Source organism: Salmo salar, chromosome 10 (assembly GCF_965601325.2).
Source record: "Salmo salar chromosome 10, fSalSal1, whole genome shotgun sequence".
NCBI lineage: Eukaryota > Metazoa > Chordata > Actinopteri > Salmoniformes > Salmonidae > Salmo > Salmo salar.
Genome location: NC_138300.1, coordinates 24,691,496 through 24,712,762, shown reverse-complemented (window position 1 = coordinate 24,712,762; position 21,267 = coordinate 24,691,496). Strand labels below are relative to the sequence as shown.

The 21,267-nt window shown below is 43.9% G+C and overlaps 2 protein-coding genes across 2 annotated transcripts; both read right to left on the bottom strand.

Moving 5' to 3' along the window:
- Positions 1-11,877: 11,877 nt before the first annotated feature.
- On the bottom strand, positions 11,878-15,685 carry sec22bb (SEC22 homolog B, vesicle trafficking protein b). The gene is made up of 5 exons (XM_014216481.3): positions 15,452-15,685; positions 13,985-14,094; positions 13,658-13,818; positions 13,352-13,498; positions 11,878-12,837 (listed from the first exon to the last, which is right to left on the bottom strand). Exons 1-5 carry the CDS (start codon positions 15,524-15,526, stop codon positions 12,683-12,685), a joined length of 648 nt encoding a protein of 215 aa, XP_014071956.1. The 5' UTR covers positions 15,527-15,685; the 3' UTR covers positions 11,878-12,682.
- A 120-nt stretch (positions 15,686-15,805) lies between these two features.
- LOC106613828 (cysteine-rich motor neuron 1 protein) lies at positions 15,806-20,916 on the bottom strand. The gene is made up of 5 exons (XM_014216479.3): positions 20,652-20,916; positions 20,222-20,458; positions 16,918-17,076; positions 16,606-16,758; positions 15,806-16,457 (listed from the first exon to the last, which is right to left on the bottom strand). The coding sequence occupies exons 1-5, from the start codon at positions 20,842-20,844 to the stop codon at positions 16,210-16,212; spliced, it is 990 nt and encodes a 329-aa protein (XP_014071954.1). The 5' UTR covers positions 20,845-20,916; the 3' UTR covers positions 15,806-16,209.
- Between the last annotated feature and the right edge of the window lie 351 nt (positions 20,917-21,267).

Genomic DNA, 21,267 nt, shown 5'->3' with positions numbered 1-21,267 from the left:
CATAGTTCAATATTAGAAACGGGTTAGTGATCTTATCAACATCCTATTTCCATCATGCAGTTTGAGCAAAAGAGCATCACTTTATTGATATCATTCAACCTCCAATATAACAACAAACTTAATTATCTATTACTGTATCCACAGATAATTACAACAATTATTGCAGGTTGACGTGGTCATATCATTCTGATCCAGGTGTAAATAACAAGCTCATGACCTAAACAAAGAGCTCATCACAGTGATGTGTTTGTCTTCACACTCTGTTAGAGAAACATTGTAGGACCCCTGCTGTTGGGACTTCCCGCTGTACCTATTCACCGCTCATGAAAGAGCTGGGTCCAGGGGGAGCAAATTGATCTCCTCGGGGATTCCACCTAACTCTATTGTAGCGGTAATCAATGTCAAGACAACCCTTATGGCAGCAGGGTCAATGCAATGTAAAGCAACAAAAAAAAGACATTTGCTCGCTTTCTATTCCTTTACAGTGCCATCACTTTCTCTTTCTCTGTTCTACCATCTGCCTTCAATAAACACCTTGTCTTCTCTTTTAACAGACAGGACACAAATTCACTGCTGTAGAAACATTTCATGCAACAAATATCAAAACAGTTTTATGATACATCATGAGTTGGATCGTAAAATGACACTTTATCCAAAGACCATAAGTTACTTGAAAATGAGACATACAATACCAGTTAAAAAAAAGTGTTAAACAAATCAAAATATATTTTACATTTGAGATTCTTCAAAGTAGCCTTGATGACAGCTTTGAACACTCTTGGCATTCTCTCAACCAGCTTCACCTGGTTGCTGTACTTCAGTTTGTTCATCCTTCTCTTGATGCATTGGCTAGAACATGTTAAACATGTTAAAAAAACATGACTGTTTTTATAAACAACTCAAATACGTTTAATAACCAAGGACATACACCTGGAAACTACCCCACTCACTTCAGAGTCTTTGATTGAACAGTGCAGTGTCACAAATTATGTATTTGAGTCTGTAGCACCCATTTCCTGATTTGGGAGGCAAAACAAGGATACAAACTAAGATGAATTGATCTGTTCAATTGAGGAAGATGTAGGCCAACAGATATTGAATTGTTCTGTATAGATCTGTGTGTGTATAGTTCTGGAGATTCAATGTGTGTGTTTGTCAAGTAGCGTGGTTCACACCACTGTAGTGATTATCAGGAAGACTCCAGCTGCCAGGCAATAGATTTATAGCGGTGGACATTGGTGTCAGAGGGCAGATAAAGGGCTGAAGAGTGATTGCCCGTGGATTGGTACCCCCCCTCATTGGTACTCCCCCACCCCAATTTCATAGCCGTGGGAAACCAAATCACTGGTTGTCATTCTAGAAGGAAGTAACCTTCTGTAGCGGCATAGTTGGCAAGTGAGACGAATATATAGTTATACCAGAGGAGGCTGGTGGGAAGCTGGAATGGAATAAATGTAACGGTATTAAACATATGGAAACCACGTTTGACTCCGTTTCATGAATTTCATTCTGGCCATTACAATGAGCCCATCCTCTTATAGCTCCTACCACAAGCCTCCTCTGAGGTAGACATATCGACATTAAGTCATTGATGGTTGGTGGAGTTGTTTACATGTAATTCACGACACTCATCTATGAAACATGGCCCCTAGTAGGCTCCTGGACTAATCCACAGAAAATATCTGAACACAGACCAAAATATCAAAATAATTATACACTTGGTGATAGTTTTTTATTTATTTATTTTATTAATTTAACTAGGCAAGTCAGTTAAGAACAAATTCTTATTTACAATGAAGGCCTACCCAGCCAAACTCTAACCCGGACAACGCTGGGGCAATTGTGCGCTGCCCTATGGGACTCCCAATCACGGCCGGTTGTGATACAGCCTGGAATCGAACCAGGGTCTGTAGTGGTGCCTCTAGCACTGAGATGCTGTGCCTTAGTTAGAACCCCCCCCCCCCCCTCCCGGTGACAGGAAGCAACGGGTATATTTAGGGCCGATTACCTCCCCCTTCTCACCAACCCATTGAGACATCCGTAGGAAATGAAACCACAAACAGCTATACATGTCTGCACGACACAGCACTGGGCAGGACCTTAGGGCATGTTGAGATGTTGAGGTATAAGAAAAGGTATGCACACACAACACCCCGATATAAAGTGGCTGTCGGTTAGAGGAATAGATGGGTTACAAGATCCAAGAAAATGAGAGACAAGCTTTGCCTACTGTCACCAAACAGATATTTCAAGGGTGGACACTGCATTGGAGGCAACTGTTTTCATGTTGTACCGTCAACATATCTTTAGTGTTTCTAGTCTATGCTAGAGATGAAGTGATACAGTTGCAGAAATGCACTTCCAAAATAAGAAGCACATTGCATTAATCATGTCATGAGCCAATGTTAATGTCAGGAAATAGAGAACACCCAGATCATTAAACGTGTTCATAATTCAACTACAGTATGTGATTGACTTGACAGAAACCCATATCAAATGTTATTTACACATTGTGGTATTCCTTTACCTTGTTGACTTTCGACATTGACTGACAATACACATTGGACAATAAAGTTCGATAAATACTGTTGAATTCTGGTCTTGTCAAGTCACAAGTTCAGACCTTAAATAACAACTAACCACTGATTCCCTCAACTATTTGTTATGACTAGGCTATAGATAAGTGACTAGGCCTTGGTCTCCACAATGTCTCCACACACTGACTGAGATATGCAGTGTGACCTACAAAACCCAATCAGGTTCTACAGCAGCACACAATATCATATTGCACTTGATGTTCATACATGGAAATATGCTTAAGGCTACTTCACAACCACATCACAACAAGTTGGTGAGAAGCACGTGAGGTAATTATTTCTCATTAAAAAAAAATGTATACAATAAAAAAATATATATTGAAAATAAATTACGGGTCAACATTGTTCCCAGTTGATCAAAGCTCAGAACTCTTATATTCTTGATCTGACTGAGCGCTTGCATCCGTGCTAACAAATTGAATCCTTAACAGTGGTTAGTTCGTTATGTTCTTCTGCGTCCCCCGGATTTGCCTCCTGGATGTGCCTTTTTACCAAAACGTGAACCACTTTCTAAAACGGCTAACTTCGCCTTCTCGCGGACGTAAAATGAACTACCCCAACGCGCAGTCTGCGCAATAGGCAACAGTCTAGAGACGCTGCTGACGGTTTTGGCGAGATGCCGGGCAAAAAGCTATTTTAAACCTGTCCCGCGACTCCTGCGGTGTCTATGGACATCCCCCAAACAAACAAAAACCGACTCTCGGAGAATGAGTGCACAACTAGTAAATAAATAGTCGCTTACAGATATGTCCGATATATTTCCCCCCATTTTTCATATTACAATTGTATAGCTAATAGTCTATGTGTTTTTTTATAGATTTACTGAGGTGAATTAACCTACAGCAGCTAAGGTGATAATGGATAGGGTTTTCCAAATAGCATTTTAAAGTTTTTTAATTGAATAGAAATGCAATAAATGAGCTTCAGCTTTCAAAACATTTCAACTTTCAAACCCCCCTCCCCTCTTTCTGGGCGCGCCAACGTGCCATGTCATGGCGTTCCACAGTGGTCAGGGTTGGAAGGTCATTGAGCGTGAGCCGAGGAGGCAGGCATGAGGTAGCCTGGATGCTTTCAGAGCAAAGGGGTCCTACTGAGGGGGATATGGAGAAAGCAGAGGGTCAGCGGGGGGAGCGGTTTGAAGGTGTGAGGTTATTTGGGGAGGCGGGAGGGGGATGTATATCCTGAAAGGTGACCTGGGCGCTGTCAAGGCCAGGTGGGCTGGAATGTGCTGTTGCGTGTGGGATCCTTCCCTGAGTGGCCATGCTGTCACCCGGCCTACACTATTCTGGGCTATTTATACTGCACTGTGGGAAAAGGATGGCCCCAGTAGTGGGAGCTGGGTTCTGCAGGGTTTATTTCCCTGTCATATTTATGACCTGGAGACTCAAAGACATGATACATGGAACCAGCTCCTAGCTGGGTCAAGGTCTGTTTGTAGTATGGTAGAGTTGGAGCTGATATGATTTGAGCAGATTATTTAGAGGAATATGGGGAGCCCTGAGGTTCTCAGGTCAATACCAGGACCTCTGTAATACACAATAACAAATGCATGCGTATGTTTGACTTGGTATATGGGCTGGAGTTGGAGTTCATGGTGCCAGCTCTCTCCCCTCTGGAGTCATATCCTGTCTCTCTGGCCCCACGGTACACTAAGGTCAAACTAATCTGCCATAGTCCATGGCCTTTTAACCACACTGACACACTGACTGGGTGAGAAAGTGAGTGAGAGATAGAGAGAGAAAGGGAGGGGAGAGGGGAGAGAGAGAGAGAAAGGGAGGGGAGAGGGGGGAGAAAGAGAGAGAGAGAGAGAGAGAGAGAAGGGAGGGAGGGGAGAGTGGGAGAGAGAGAGGGAGGGGAGGGGAGAGAGACAGAAAGGGAGGGAGGGTAGAGGGGGGAGAGAGAGAGGGAGGGGATGGGGAGAGAGAGAGAAAGGGAGGGAGGGGAGAGGGGGGGAGAAAGAGAGAGAGAAAGGGAGGGGAGGGGGGAGAGAGAGAGAGAGGGGAGGGGGGAGAGAGAGAATTTAAAAAAGTGTTGCTGTTGTAAGTCAGATGTTCTTCTATATCAGTGATGAGTGTTTATCAGTGAGGTGCAAGTGAGATGAAAGCACTGGTGTGTGTGTTTGTTCATGTTTGTGAGTTAGTGTCTGACAAACAGAGAAATTGTGTTTTTTATTTATTTATTTAACTAGGCAAGTCAGTTAAGAACAAATTCTTATTTACAATGACGACCTACCCCGGCCAAACCCGGACGACGCTGGGCCAATTCTGCTCCGCCCTATGGGCCTTTCAATCACAGCCGGATGTGATACAGCCTGGATTCGAACCAGGGACTGTAGTGACGCCTCTTGCACTGAGGTGCAGTGCCTTAGACTGTTGCGCCACTCGGGAGTCCCGAGTGTAAAGTGAGTGAGACTGGCATTTCTCCAGGCGGGGGTTAATTGTATCATCACCAGCTGTTAGAGGAAAGGCATGACTGGTATTCACACCTCACAGTTTTCTCTCAGACCAGAGGCCAGGGATCCAGATAGGACACTATTAATAAACCCAGATGCTGCATCTCAACACCATAACCATGGGCCTCCACAGGTGAAATCTGACTGTGTTTTAAATGGTCTATATCTTGGTGTACCCGGTAATAATGTCCGACCCATTGAGTCATACATTTACGTACATTTTCTATTTCTGTTGCCAGACCCATGACTTTGCCATGAATTATCACGTTGTGACGTGTTTAGGGCCACACAGCAACAGACACCTCGGGCAGTACCCGCAAGTGATCACGGTGGGAACAAATCTGTTGTTAGGCAATGGTGAGCAAGTGGTTTTATTGTGAAGCAAATGCTGTCTTGTTGTACATATACGCTCATGTGTTGTTATGACGGCTGTGGACGTATAGCAGGCCTGTGAGGGGGTGGTAAGGTACACAGATGGGGATGGAGGAAGTAGGCCCGGAGAACAGCCCTGCTCCACGCTGCACTGTGGTCCTCTATGAGAAGAGGACAGTTCCCAGGCCCCTGTGTGTACGTTGGGGGGTGGGGGTATAATAACTCACAAGGTCCCGCTGACTTCCTCTTTCGGCCCTCGCTTTTACAACCCCATCGTCCACTACCATGCAGCTGCTGGATGGGAGGGAGCTGAATGATTGGAGGGAGCGTGAGAGAAGAGGAACAGGAAGAGACAGGGAAGCATAAGGAAAGCTGGGAGGAGAGAAACACACTGGTTTAATGACAATGATTGTTATTGATATTATTCAATACTGTTATAGTAAATATGATTATGTCTAAGTTGTAGAACTACAATAGAGGGGCTTGTATTACTGTAGTAGAAACTGATAACACTGCATGTACGTTGCACGGTCACATCCATCATTTAAACTCATGTACTTTACATAGGACAGTTGTGTGTGTGGGCCTTTATCCTCACATCCTGTCTAGTGAGGCTCTTGGCCTGGACTGAATGAATCCATGTTTCATAAGCTTGGAACAACGATCTGTCATTGAATTTCCCCTCAAACAAGGTTTACAGCATGTGGCTTGGATGTCATCAATTAAAGGTGCTCTTGCTTTTTAAAGTAAGTAAAACATGTGCAGGAGACATGAGGGACTATGTGCATCTATTTGTGTCTTTGCGAGTCTTTTGTAGTAAACGTCTTTAATCAAGTTAGCGTGTCATGCATTGTCTATTGTATCTATGTCGCTGTGGTCTAAATTTGTATGCCATGCTCTATGCCATTAATGTGATTGTGTGTGTGTGTGTTTTGTGTGAATATTTTGTGTGTGTGTGTGTGTGTCTGCCTGTGTCTGTGTGTATATATAATCAGTTTATGGTGTGTTTAGTGCGTGTGCAGTTTTACCTGACCCCTGATCACACAAAGTATTTTAATCCAATCAGCTTTGTTTTCACATGACTGTCACGCACCCCCTGCTGCCATGGTAACATACAGAGGAGGGTGAGAGAAAGGACAGGAGGGTGAGCAATACATCACTCTCTCAACTCCTTCATTCCTTTTATCAGTCTGACATTTCAGCTTTCCCATGTGGTGGAATTCTACTCCCCATTCCCTGCTAACGCTACATAGTAGATCTGTGTCTGAGGTGAAGCATGAGAACTTACTGAATGTGGAAAGATATAACAGGGGAGATGGGGCAGTGAGAGATTTTGCAGGCCTCAAAAACATTGTGACTTGATGGTTTACAAGCAGCAAGGGGAACATGGGGGCTTTGAGATTTGCAAAGAACAGAGGGGCGAGGAAGGAATTGCTGAAGTTGTGAGATGCTGACACATATAAAAAGGACATTTGACAGGAAATTCAGAAGGGCACACTAATCATGCACGCTCTAACTACAGAGTACATGTCACAGACGGAACAGGGCTGTTGTTTGGAATGTTGACAACCAGCTTGTGGCTTATAATATAACCACACTAGAGTTAAAGGAGAAGGTGGTTTTCTGCACTTTGTAAAATATATATACAGTGCATTGGGAAAGTATTCAGACCCCTTGACTTTTTCCACATTTTGCTTTGTTATAGCCTTATTCTAAAATGGATGAAATATATATTTTTTTGCATCAATCTACACACAATACCCCATAATGACAAAGAAAAAACTGGTTTTTAGAAAAGTATTCAGACCCTTTGCTATGAGACTCGAAATTGAGCTCAGGTGCATATTGTTTCCATTGATCATCCTTGAGATGTTTACAACTTGAATGGAGTCCACCTGTGGTCAATTCCATTGATTGGACATGATTTGGAAAGGCACACACCTGTCTATATAAGGTCCCACAGGTGACAGTGTATGTCAGAGCAAAAACCAAGTCATGAGGTCAAAGGAATTGTCAGTAGAGCTCCGAGATAGGATTGTGTCGAGGCACAGATCTGGGGAAGGGTACCAAAAAATGTCTGCAGCATTGAAGGTCCCCAAGAACACAGTGGCCTCCATCATTCTTAAATGGAAGAAGTTTGGAACCACCTAGACTCTTCCTAGAGCTGGCCGCCCGGCCAAACTGAGCAATCGTGGGAAAAGGGCCTTGGTCAGGGAGGTGACCAAGAACCCGATGGTCACTCTGACAGAGCTCTAGAGTTCCTCTGTGGAGATGGGAGAACCTTCCAGAAGGACAACCATCTCTGCAGCACGCCACCAAATCAGGCCTTTATGGTAGAGTGGCCAGACGGAAGACACTCCTCAGTAAAAGGCACATGACAGCCCGCTTGGAGTTTGCCAAAAGGCACCTAAAGGATTCTCAGACCATGAGAACCAAGATCCTCTGGTCTGATGAAACCAAAATGGAACTCTTTGGCCTAAATGCCATGTGTCACGTCTGCAGTAAACCTGGCACCATCCCTACGGTGAAGCATGGTGGTGACATCATGCTGTGGGGATGTTGTTCAGCAGCAGTGACTGGGAGACGAGTCAGGATCGAGGGAAAGATGAACGGAGCAAAGTAAAGAGAGATTCTTGATGAAAACCTGCTCCAGAGTGCTCAGCACCTGACTGGGGTGAAGGTTCACCTTTCAGCAGGACAACAACCCTAAGCACACAGCCAAGACAACGCAGGAGTAGCTTCGGGACAAGTCTCTGAATGTCCTTGAGTGGCCCAGCCAGAGCCCAGGACAGAATTTGAGAGGATCTGCAGAGAAGAATGGGAGAAACTCCCCAAATACAGGCTTGTAGCATCATACCCAAGAAGACTCGAGGCTGTAATCGCTGCCAAAGGGGCTTTAACAAAATACTGAGTAAAGGGTCTGAAAACTTATGTAAATGTCATATTTCTAAAAAAACAATTTTTACTTTGTCAATATGGGCTATTGTGTGTAGATTGATGAGGGAAAAAACAATTCAATCCATGTTAGAATAAGGATGTAATGTAACAAAATGTGGAAAAAGTAAAGGGGTCTGAATAGTTTCCGAATGCAGTTGAAGTCGGAAGTTCGCATACACTTATGTTGGAGTCATTAAAACTTGTTTTTCAACCACTCCACAAATTTCTTGTTAATAAACCAGAGTTTTGGCAAGTCGGTTAGGACATCTACTTTGTGCATGACACAAGTCATTTTTCCAACAATTGTTTACAGACAGATTATTTCACTTATAATTCACTGTATCCCAATTCCAGTGGGTCAGAAGTTGACATACACTAAGTTGACTGTGCCTTTAAACAGTTTGGAAAATTCCAGAAAATTATGTCATGGCTTTAGAAGCTTCTGATAGGCTAATTGACATCATTTGAGTCAATTGGAGGTGTACCTGTGGATGTATTTCAAGGCCTACCTTCAAACTCAGTGCCTCTTTGCTTGACATCATGGGAAAATAAAAAGAAATCAGCCAAGACCTCCCCAAAAAATTGTAGACCTCCACAAGTCTGGTTCATCCTTGGGAGCAATTTCCAAACGCCTGAAGGTACCACGTTCATCTGAACAAACAATAGTACGCAAGTATAATCACCATGGGACCACGCAGCCGTCATACCGCTCAGGAAGGAGATGCGTTCTGTCTCCTAGAGATGAACGTACTTTGGTGAGAAAAGTGCAAATCAATCCCATATAACTTAAGATTCAACTCCATATTTCTCTTTGTGGTTCCCGAGAGTCCTCTCAGGGACCCAGGTGTGGTTAAAATGGACCGGAGGTCTACCACTGAGCAGCTGGAGAAAGAGGCTCAGAGGACTCTAATGCCTTCTCTCAACATAGCGAAAGGCTGTGCTCCAATCCTCCTCAACTACCTGAGAAGTTGAAGTCTAACGGATGAGTATATCCCATGTCTTTCACTAACCTCAAATACAATAACAGCAATCACTACACACAACCTCAACCGTACCCTTCACTCTAACCATAAGCCTAGAACAAATGGCTCATGTACTCAGTAGTCACTATTAACGGAATAGACTCTTGTTATAGCTAATGGCTATCTGGTGACACGGTAACTTCATTAACACCAGTGAACACCAACTAAAATATATATATATTTTTTTATCCAGCCAATGGAGAGTGATCAAGCATGGCATGAAGAATAACGTAAGTCTCTTTAGATAGGGTTCTGGTGAAAAGTAGTGCATTATATAGGGAATAGGGTGTCATCTGAGAGGCAAAACAAAATTAAGATATTGACAAAACCCTACACTGTTGTTGGCTAAAGCTGACGTTCGAGCAGCTATCCATGCTGTGCCTGAAGATCGTTAAGATCGTGACCCATACGGCCCTCAAGATTTTGCTGCCGGTGCTGGCTTGTATCCTGGGGGTGAACCTGAGGAGTGGAGCCTTAGCCCGATGGACAGAAGGCTGCTGGCTCTTGAGATTAAATACTGGTCCAAGGAGCTGATGAGATGGCAGGGCAGCTCTCCTCTCATATCTTACTGCCTCTGAAGACCTATACACCTTTGCAGAGGAGTCGGTGAAGCACTGTTTGCTGCCTTCTCTGATTCCCCCCTCATCATGGGGGTTGGATCAGGTAGGACCATCCAATAGCATGTTGAGCCACAGCATCCCAGGTACTTCGTGTTACTCCCAGTTCTAGATGGGCCCTCCCAATAGTCAGCGGACATGACAACATCTCGGCAGCTCATCAGTCAAGTCCTGTCTGAGTTCTGCTCTGCGTCCGGCTGCTCCATGAATCCTGCGTATCCACATGGTGTTCAGGGGCGTAAATAAAGAGCAGAGATCGAGGCTCAGCAGAAAGGAAGGATTTTCCATTGTTTTCCAATGACCAAACTCAGGATCTTCAAGGTACATCAGACAGATTTGTTTTTCCCCCAATTAGGTTGTGTTATTGATGTGGAGATGATGAGAGAAATACAAGAGCGGCATCTGCTATTCAACACTATATTGTTGGCTTTGGGATTAGGAGGAGTTACATTTATTTACATATTCCCTCCGTAATTTATTTCTGTTTCACCCGCTAGCTTTCCAAGAGAGGACACAAGAAGAACTGCCAGTCAGTCCAGGACCATATTTCCTCTGCTGATGGACATTTCCACTGTAACAATATTTGAGAGCTCAACTGTAACTAGATTTGTAATTTTGTTTAGGTGTGTGTTAGGAACATGTAAATAGCAGTTGCTACGGAACAATGATAAATACATCTCTCTCATTCCTTCACTCTCTGCCCCCCACCCTCTCCTGTCTTTAGCCCCTCACATTGAGCCTCATGGTGCTGAGCCTTCAGTTCGAGACATTTCTTCCTCCATCTTTCAGCTGGAGGAGAAGCCCAAAAAAGACTCATCATCAGGGTGTTCTCAGCCATGGCCAAAGGCCCGAGGAACCCATTCAAACGCACCTCCAACAAGACAGAGTGATTTGACTAGCAAGAGAGTTATTTGACAAGAGGGATCAACAGTATGAACTCTACCCTTTCAAAGTACATTTCATGAAATAAATGCAAATTGCTTTACAGCTTTGAGTTCCACTTGTTTAGTAACTTTTGTTACTGTTTCTACCTGCATAAAATAAAATTGAGGGATTGATAAGTGGTGCTGGACACATCTATTATAGGGTGTGAAATAAAATGTAAGTGCCAAGAGCTCATGTGAAGCATATGGGCTGATTCCGGAAATGTAACAGACTAGAATAATGGCGACTATAGTGATGACTGTAGGCTGCATTATCATTTTGAATCCATTAAGTACCATCGGTATCTGATGTGTCCTTCCTGTAAAGACTGTCTCTGCTAGGTCAGTCACACACACTTCCCTTGAAGATGAGAGTATGGTGAGAGGTGAAAAGGCTAGCCTGTGCCCTGTGGTTAGCTCTGCATGCTACTACTGACGCTACCCTCCGCTGCTTCTCATTTCTGCTATGCCCACTTCCTGTTCAAACTACGTGAGCAGAAACAAGCTTCAGCACTTTCTAAACGTATGTAGATAGTTTTTTCTACCCCGGAAGCAGCAGTCTATATTTTTCTTCCAATACTACCTTAAGATCTTGTGCAGAAGTCTTCGCCGCAACAGTACAAGTTGCAAGGGAATGCCATTTTCACATGCAACATTATCATAAGCAAAGGGCACCAACTGCTGGCTGGGATAGGAATAGCTTGAGCTGATGCATGAACCAGGCCTACCAGTAGCTGTTGGTTCTTTTAAACAAACACAACTTGACCAAAACTCAGCTGATGACACCCCTTCCTCTTATGTATTTAGAGGTCTGACTTTGACCTGATAGACCACCACTGGCTGTGTCCAAAGTTCATGAACAAGCACCGGGCAGGAATACAAGTGTTTCTATTAGAACGGTACAGCATGCATCTTGATTTGTAAGCAAGTTTGCATTCTGTAGTAGAAACTCAATACTTTAGTGAAAATCATTTTATTTATAGCAGATGAAACAGTGAAGTTGATATTCATTAGCCTATCCAGCCGCTGATTAGCATAAGCCAGTTACATAACAAACTAGCTACAATTCTCATCCTGATTTATTTTTATTTTTTTTAACATGGTGTCTTCACTTGTGTAAACTTTTTACAAAATAAAAGATGCCCCCTTTAGATATCAACCGATGAACGTGTCTGGTCTGGTGATAAACTGTTCCAATCTCTCAGTGTGAAGATGAAGGTGAATGAGGAATATTATTTCTGCAGCCAATATCACATGTAATGTGATTGATCACCCCAGAACAGGAGGTTAACCTTCAAGAAATCTCCACCAAACCACAATGCCAACATAATAATAGTAGTGTTATTAACGGCAAAGCCCTTATGATGTCCTCTGGGTAAATACAATTATGTAGATTTTCTCTTTCTTCCTGCTATACAGAACTAAATTGATAAGAGAAGATTTGTCATCATACAGGTTTTGGTAACACACACACACACCACACACACACAGGAAAACAAACATTTCCTCTGTCACATTCTCACATGCAATACTCACACTCTTTCAACTCCAAGGTATAACCACTACAGGATGACTACGTAATTGCTAATAAAACATAACATGTAATTACTTTATAGATATATGGACAGACAGTTGGGAAAAATAAGTCTTCAACAGTCTTGTGTTAAAAGGAGGGATCCCATATTGGATAGAATGTGAGACCAGAGCTCAACTTCTTCCAGCTCTTCTTCTCCAACCCCTCTATCTCCTCTCCTCTCCTCTCTCAGAGCCACCAGAAGCGGATGTAGACGATAAGCATGATGAAGAAGACCCCGCCTGCGGCCAGCTTAGCATAGGTGGAGCGAGTGTTCAGGTACTTGGCATCGCTTCTGTACTTCTTCGACAGGCTGGACAGATTACTGGCCTTGGAGTCCAGAGCTGGATGTGATAGGAGTGGATCCAGGTGATCAGAGGGAACAGAAACCAGAACAAATCCTCATTTAACACAAGTGAGAATGGCATCTGCTTCCTCTTCCTCTGAAGCACTATTCTTTGTCAGAGCTTGACGAACAGTGTGTAGCAGAAGTGATACTCCCTTTTATTAGTGAATCTAGTAAATTCTACCTAACATTTACATTCTACCTATTATCATTCTGTTGCAATGATATGCATTTATGCTAATGAAATAAGACTCATTTCCCTCATTAAAATGCAAATCAATTTATAAAACTTTCTTGACATGTGTTTTTCTGGATTTTTTTGTTGTCATCCTGTCTCTCACTGTTCAAATAAACCTACCATTAAAATTATAGAGTGATCATTTCTTTGTCAGTGGGCAAACGTACAAAATCAGCAGGGGATCAAATACTTTCCCCCCCTCACTGTACATCGACCTACATGAACCATTATCACTGTAAATCTATGAGAAGGAAGAACAAGAAGTAGACATTACCAGACAAGGCCTCCCCTCGTTGCAATACTTCCTCAATGTTGGCCACCATGATCCTCTGGACGTCCTGCAGCTCTGTGTTGATGCTGCCCAGGTTCCTACGGGCTCGGCTGTCTATGTACGACTTCTTGGTCTTCTGAATGTAGGTGTCTGTAGACAGAGACGGAAAAACGCCATAAAAAAGAGACACGGGAACGTTACAGGACTTTAAGGCATATTTATTCATAATTTAATGCTAGGGTTTCCTATTATATCAACATTGGGTTGTTAGTAGGGATTCTAACGATTATATATTTCATTGAATCTCACCAAACTCAATGAAGGAGTACGGCCGGGACACAGTGGGGACCTTCTTCCCGTGCTGTTCATGGAACTCTGCCTGCAGGTCTTCCAGGTAAGCAAAGGCAAGTTTTTTGGGAAAGCTTGCTTCAGAGAGCACAAGGTAGACTACTCCTTTTTCTATGACGTAGCTGGAGGGAGAAACATAAGAACGGAAACATGAGTCAGTGTCTGGTATGCATAACGGTCAGTGGATACCTGCTTATTAGTGCAAGTCATTACTCAAAAAAAAAAAAAACATTTGAGAAAGGTGTGTTATGACCAGTGTTTTGCCAAGAGAGTGTGGTTTGAACTCACTGAAAGGACATGGAGCCTGCCTCTAATGTGCAACGTGTGGGACTCTGGTCATTCAGTTTCCTGAACAGCTGTTTAGCCTGGCTCTGGTACTGTTGCAGGTCCCGACCCAACTAAACACAGGACAGAGCAAGAGGTTAAGCATCCAAGAAGATTTAAAAGGACACTGAACCAATGATTGGGATCAATATAAAATGTCATCAACAAAGAAGCAGGTGGTCTGGGTATGGTAAAAACAGTAACACATCACAGGAACAATGTGTATGATTTCCAAGCATCGGTTACAGTGCAGAGAAAAGACCAACCTTCTCACTTCCCTTTGGGAGAGCAGTTAGGAAAGCAAGGGAAACATGTTAGAGTTCTTCCAGCAGGTGGCAAGACTCACATGTAGCCTACAGCAACTCAGTAATACATTGCCTCCTCATTCTCTTCGACTACAAGGAAATAACAAGGATGAATGATGCTTTTGATAAACAATTTAATGTGGGAGTACAGTAGACCGTCACAAATCGCAAATTAACTTGAGCAGAATTTACTCAATGGACTTACTTTATTAACCAAAGGAGATACAGTATCCCAACATTCAAAATGGTAAGCAAATGGATCACATGAGCTGACAACGCCTGGCCATTAGCAGCTACAGATTGTTACACCAGATAATGTGATTTAACCGTAGATTTTTGGTATACATTACATGATAAGTACTGTTTGGTGTAGCAGAGCATTTTCGACCAACCTTAGCTTGGGGACCCTGTCTTCGTCCTCGAGTTGTGGAAACAGGAGTCTCAAAATGGCCATGTCCAGTTGCACGGGGTCCATTTGAATTTAGAAAATGCTCCTTTATTAAAATAAATAATTTGGGGGGTCTAAGTAATCCAACAACGTGTACACCACCATCTTGTATATTTCAAGTCTTCGCACATTGATCAAGAAATGCGGCACTTCGGTGTAGACACCCACCTGTCTCGGTCAATTAGAGAATACTTGAAATAGACAAGATGGCAGTGTTGGATTACTAAAAGGAGCAAAAAAGTACTTATTTTAATAACGGAACATTTTCTGAATTCGAACGGACCCCGTGCAACTGGACATGGCCATTTAATGGAGACTCCTGTTACTACGTATCGAGGACGAAGAAAGCATTGCCAAGCTACACCAAACAGTACCTATCCCACTAATGGATACCAACAATCTTTGTTTAAACACATTATCTGTAGCTAGACCATTAAATGATTAGCTGCCTGTTACTCTGACACAGCTGGAATAAGTCCATCTGGACTTCAATGTCAGACACAATCAAGCTCATATAATATGAAAGAAGAAAGTAGGCCTGCATAGATGACAAGGTCCATATTGCACACGTAGCACACCAGCGAACAACTATTTGCCAATAGTAGGTGGGTCGATAGATAGCTAGCACAAGCAATTCAAGCTAACATACATGGCATTAGGAAAACTAAAAATCTTAACCTGTTCGTCCTCCTGCATTGAGGCGGCAAGCGGCAGTCCATCCGCCAACCGAGCGATCATTGTCAGCAGCACCATTTTGGAACTGAATTTGTTATTGTCCACCACTAGTGATCGCCACAGTGTCGCTAAGTGAAAGCTAATGACAGCAGTAGCTAGATTGACAACACAACACTCCGGACGCGCTGAGCTGGCCGGAAACGCTAGCGCTTTGGGTGTCGCTCAAATATGTCCGTCCATCCCAGACAGGAACGCCTCAAAGCTTCCGCGTTACTCCCTCACTTATTATAATCGAATAGCCTCTGGGATTAAATACAATGACCACTATGCATAAAATATAAATCACGACTCATGTCATTTGAAAAGAGGGGTCTATTGTTTCCTTTATTATGAAAATGTGCACATGACATCCAGTATCCTACCACGGGCACAGTACCCTATTCCTCCCAACCCATTATCAGTGATGTATTAGAATGTATTAGAATTTAGTTAAATGGTTTTAGTTACTTTTAGGCTACGTTGCTCAAAAAAGCTATTAATGCCATGATTTCAGAAATAAAAACTGTAGGCAATGTGTGAGTCATAATGCATATAAAATTGCCCATGCAGTCCATCAGCTATTAACCAGTGGAGTCCTGTCTGTCGAGTCCAGCTCTGTGTGAGGTCCTGGCACTTTCATTTGGCCTGTCTACCCCTTCTCTCTTCTTTCTCTTTGTCTGTCATCATCTCATCACACTTTGCTGCCTAAGCAGTGCCTAACCCTACACACACTGGTACTGGTGGCAACAAGCCCCTGGAATACCATCCCTGCTCTCCACACGGTGGACTTGCTGGCCAGGAGGACAGGTCGGGGGTGCCAACGGGCATTTATCGAAGTTGCATGTGCAGATAGCTGGCACCAGGGGGCAGCATTGGCCATGAGGAATGTAAGGCTCAGTGAGGAAGGAATCAGCAGGACAGGAAGGGACTTGGACCTCAGGGCAGATAACATTGCTGCAGCGAGCTCCCTCTGAGATAGAGACATGTGGAGAGAAAGAGGAACGGAGATTAATGTATAGATGTTCACGTTTAGTTTTTGAATACCATATTGTTTGCAAAATATAGATTTACTCTATTGTGTTGCAGCAGTTGGTTATTATTTTTGTGGTGAAACTCACGCAGCATGTTTTCACAGGTGTCTTCAGAGAGTAATGGTGTGGGTGAGTAGCAGCTCCTCTCCATACACACACACTGGCTTCCCTGCAACTCGCAGCCCCATTCCACACATATATGCTCCCCTTGTTTCTCCATCTCACTCCAGAGCTCATCCCCTGGAAAATCGATAGCCAAAGTTCAATCATATGCCTAAAACTTCAAAAGCACATACAGCTGGAGCTCATTCTACAAAATATTGAAAGGCTACAGTACTTTCCAACCTTATCAGTTTGTGTGTGTCTGTATACATGGGTGCCTAGGTCTATATATCTCACCTCTCAATGTTTTGAGACATTGGTCCAAACTGTGATAGGAGAAGGCAGCGTGACAAGTCTGTAGGGTGTAGCAGTCACAGGCCCCTGCCCTGACGTTGCAGCCCCACATCCAGGGGCATAGGGGGTCTGCCAGGGGGTCTGCCTGATGCCCAAGTAACACTGGAACACGACAGGGGAGAGTCACAGACAGGTTGAGATTACTGGGATAAGGTAACGAGATAGTAAAAGTAACACTTTATTTGAAGATCTGTTATAATATATGTCAAATAAAATAAAATGTTATTTGTCACATGCTTCGTAAACAAATAGTTAAACGCTTACATACGGGCCCTTCCCAACAATGTAGAGACAAAAAAAAGATAAATTGATAAATAAATACACAATGAGTAATGATAACTTGGCTATATACACGGTAACAATACTGAGTCAATGTGCAGGGGTACGAGGTAATTGAGGTAGATACAGTAAGCTCCAAAATAATTGGGACAGTGGCAATATTTTGTTGTTGTATTGGCTCTGTACTACAGCACTTTGGATTTGAAATGATACATAGCCTCCCCCATTATAGGGGACCAAAAGTATTGGGACAATTTCACTTAGTAGTAAAGTAGTAAAAAGTTAAGTATTTGGTCCCATATTCATAGCAGGCAATGACTACATCAAGCTTGTGACTCTACACATTTGTTGGATGCATTTGCTGTTGGTTTTGGTTGTGTTTCAGATAATTTTGTGCCCAAAATAATTTAATGGTAAATAAATGTACGGTGTAATTTGAGTCACTTTTATTCTAAATAAGAATATAGTGTTTCTAACCACTTATACATTAATGTGGATGCTACCTGAAGGAGTCATGAATAATGATGTGTGAGAAAGTTAGACACGCTAACTTCTCAACATTCCAATAACATGGGAGGTTAGCATTTCGTTGTGGGTGTTATTTATGTGGGGGATATTTATGCGTCTAACTTTCTCACTCATTATTGAAATGATGTAGCGCCTTGCGGTCAGGTGCCAAGCAGTTGTCATACCAAGGGGTGATGCAGCCAGTCAAGATGCTCTCACTTGTGCAGCTGTATAACTTTTTGAGGATCTGAGGGCCCATCCCAAATCTTTTCAGCCTCCTGAGTGGGAAGAGGTGTTGTCGTGCCCTCTTCACAACTGTGTTGCTGTGTGTGGACCATGATAATTCCTGAGGGATGTGGACACCGAGGAACTTGAAGCTCTCGACCTGCTCCACTACAGCCCTGTCGATGTGGGGCATGCTCAGCCCTCCATTTCCTGTAGTCCACAATCAGCCTCTTTGGCTTGCTGATATTGAGGGAGAGGTTATTGTCCAGGCACCATACTGCCAGGTTGTCTCATCGTCGATGATCAGGCCCACCACCGCCGTGTCGTCGGCAAACTTAATGATGCAGGTCGTGGGTGATCAGGGAGTACTGGAGGAGACTATGCACGTACCTCTGAGGGGCCCCCGTGTTGAGGGTCAGCGTGGCAGATGTGTTGTTGCCTACCCTCACCACCTGGGGGCAGCCCGTCAGGATGTCCAGGATCCAGTTGCAGAGGGAAATGTTTAATCCTAGAGTCCATAGCTTAGTGATGATTTGAGGGCACTATGGTGTTAAATGCTGAGCTGTAGTCAATGAACAGCATTCTCATGTAGGTGTTCCTTTTGTCCAGGTTGGAAAGGGCAGTGGGGAGTTGAATAGAGATTGCGTCATCTGTGGATCTGTCGGGGCGGTATGCGAATTGAAGTGGGTCCAGGGTGTCTGGGATGGTGGTGTTGATGTGAGCCATGACCAGCCTTTCAAAGCATTTCATGGCTACAAATGCGAGTGCTACGGGGCGATAGTCATTTAGATAGGTTGCCTTGGCGTTCTTGGGCACAGGTACTATGGTGGTCTGCTTAAACATGTAGGTATTACAGACTGGGTCAGGGAGAGGTTGAAAATGTTAGTGAAGACACTTGCCAGCGCATGCTCTGAGTACACGTCCTGGTAATCCATCTGGTCCTGCGGCCTTGTAAATGCTAACCTGTTTAAAGGTCTTACTCACATCGGCTACGGAGAGCGTGATCACACAGTCGTCTGGAACAGCTGGTGCTCTCATGCATGGTTCAGTGTTGCTAGCTACGACGCGAGCATAGAAGGTATATAGTTTGTCTGGAAGGCTCGTTTCACTGGACAGCTTGCGGCTGGGTTTCCCTTTGTAATCCGTGATAGTTTGCAAGCCCTGTCACATCCAACGAGCATCAGAGCCAGTGTAATAGGATTCTGTATTGACACTTTGCCTGTTTGATGGTTCATTGGAGGGCGTAGCTGGATTTCTTATAAGCGTCCGGATTAGTGTCCCACTCCTTGAAAGTGGAAGATCTAGCCTTTAACTCAGTGTGGACGTTGCCTGTAATCCATGGCTTCTGGTTGGGATATCTATGTACGGTCACTGTGGGGACGAATGTTATCGATGCACTTATTAATGAAGGCGGTGACTAATGTAGTAAACTCCTGAATGCCATCGGATTAATCCCGAAACATATTCCAGTCTGTGCTATCGAAACAGTCCTGTAGCTTAGCATCCGCTTCATCAGACCACTTCTATATTAAGCATGTGTGTAACTGGTATTTCCTGTTTGAGTTTATGCTTGTAAGCAGGAATCAGGAGGATAGAGTTATGGTCAGATTTGCTAAATGGAGGGTGAGGGAGGGCTTTGTATGCGTCTCTGTGTGTGGAGGAAAGGTGATCTAGAGTGTTTTCGCCTCTACTTACACAGGTGACATGCTGGTAGAAATGAGGTAAAACAGATTTCAGTTTCCCTGTGCTGCCACTGGATGAGCATTTTCTTGTTTGTCTATGTACTTATACAGCTCGTTGAGTGCGGTCTTTGTGCCAACATCGGTTTGTGGTGGTAAATAGATAGCAAAATATAGATAAACTCTTGGTAAATAGTATGGTCTACAGCTTATCATGAGGTATTCTAACTCCGGCGAGCAGAAACTCGAGACTTCCTTCATATTAGAGACCAGGTGTTAACAGAGACACACCCCTCCCCCGACACCACCGTTCTGTCCTGACAATGTAGAAAAAACAGATCGATTTATACGTAGATATGTAATAATTATGAATATGGAGTTTAAATATGTTATAGGCAGACATACACAGTCACCCATTAACAAATGTAAGCTGTTACATAATACACAACCATGCACCACTTTCATCACTGTGGCTGTTACGCAATGCTTAAATTTGTACAGGGGCCGTACCTCAATGTGCCCTCTTAAGTCCCATCTGTTAGAACCAATCCTCTTACCTTTGCACACGCCGGTGTGTGGGGGTCTGGCAGGGCTGCGTCCGGTGAACAGGGTGCAGGTGAGGTCTCTGTCACAGTAGCCTTTCTCCCAGTGGGGGCCTCCACACACCTGGCCCATCTGACGGGCACACTGTGGGCAGCAGCCACATGGCTCAGTGACATGTCCCCCAGGGCAAACTCGCCTGGCACGGGGACACAGCACTCCAGAGCATGGCACACAGCCTGGGGCAAGGGGAGCTATGGGCGATATAGACAATATGATACACTTCACGCACCTCTGTAATTAGTTACAATACTGTAATTCCATTGTCATAGCCAAAGTGGAGTTCACTAGAGGACGCAAATAATTTAACTGCTTTTCAAATACACTCGTATAAAACAAATAAAATATGGAACACATAATATTGGGAATAGTAACAGGTAGACTCACGGCTGCAGAGTCCAGCACTGGGTGTTTGCTCCTTGTCAGCGGGCTTCACAGACACACATGTGAGGTTGGTGTCACACTGGCCCTCCACTGCCCCTCCACACACTTCCCCCTTACCTAGAATAACCTGCCCATGCAGCTGTGAGGGGCTACACACCAACAAGAACACCCAGAGCCCAAGATAAACCCAAACCATTGCTCTGTTATCAATAACCCAACTTACCGTACCAAAGCATAGGCTCAGAGAGCTTCAATTCCTCTGAGAGACTTCTGAACATCATGTGTTCCTCCTCCCCCTGTCCTTCAGCCAGATTCCTGACCAACCATCTCTTTTCTTATCCCTGCCAAAACCACACACCTCTCCCCCTCGCTCTCATTCCCTCCGGCTCCGTCTGTCCCCGCCTCTCTCTCCTGTACACATGTAATCAAATTCCAATAGATTTCACAACAGCTATGCTTCAATAGCCTCAAAGAAACAACATGTCCAAAGTTTCATTCTGTCCAAGAGTTGGTGATACTGTTATTGAGTAGAAAGGCTGGCTTGGTCTCTCCTCTCACATCAGAAGAGTGAAAAGTGTGTATGATCACGGGTGGAATGTGTAGTATAGTCAATAGAGGA

Bases quoted from the DNA above. Each gene is read 5' to 3' on its own strand.
- LOC106613828 (XM_014216479.3), bottom strand. From the start codon at position 20,844: ATGGTTTGGGTTTATCTTGGGCTCTGGGTGTTCTTGTTGGTGTGTAGC. The intron at 20,459-20,651 runs GTGAGTCTACCT...TATCGCCCATAG, and splicing joins CAGTGCTGGACTCTGCAGCC to CTCCCCTTGCCCCAGGCTGT. The intron at 17,077-20,221 runs GTAAGAGGATTG...GTCGTGTTCCAG, and splicing joins ACACACCGGCGTGTGCAAAG to TGTTACTTGGGCATCAGGCA.
- sec22bb (XM_014216481.3), bottom strand. From the start codon at position 15,526: ATGGTGCTGCTGACAATGATCGCTCGGTTGGCGGATGGACTGCCGCTT. The intron at 13,819-13,984 runs GTGAGTTCAAAC...TTCTCCCTCCAG, and splicing joins GCAGGCTCCATGTCCTTTCA to CTACGTCATAGAAAAAGGAG. The intron at 13,499-13,657 runs GTGAGATTCAAT...CTCTGTCTACAG, and splicing joins GTACTCCTTCATTGAGTTTG to ACACCTACATTCAGAAGACC.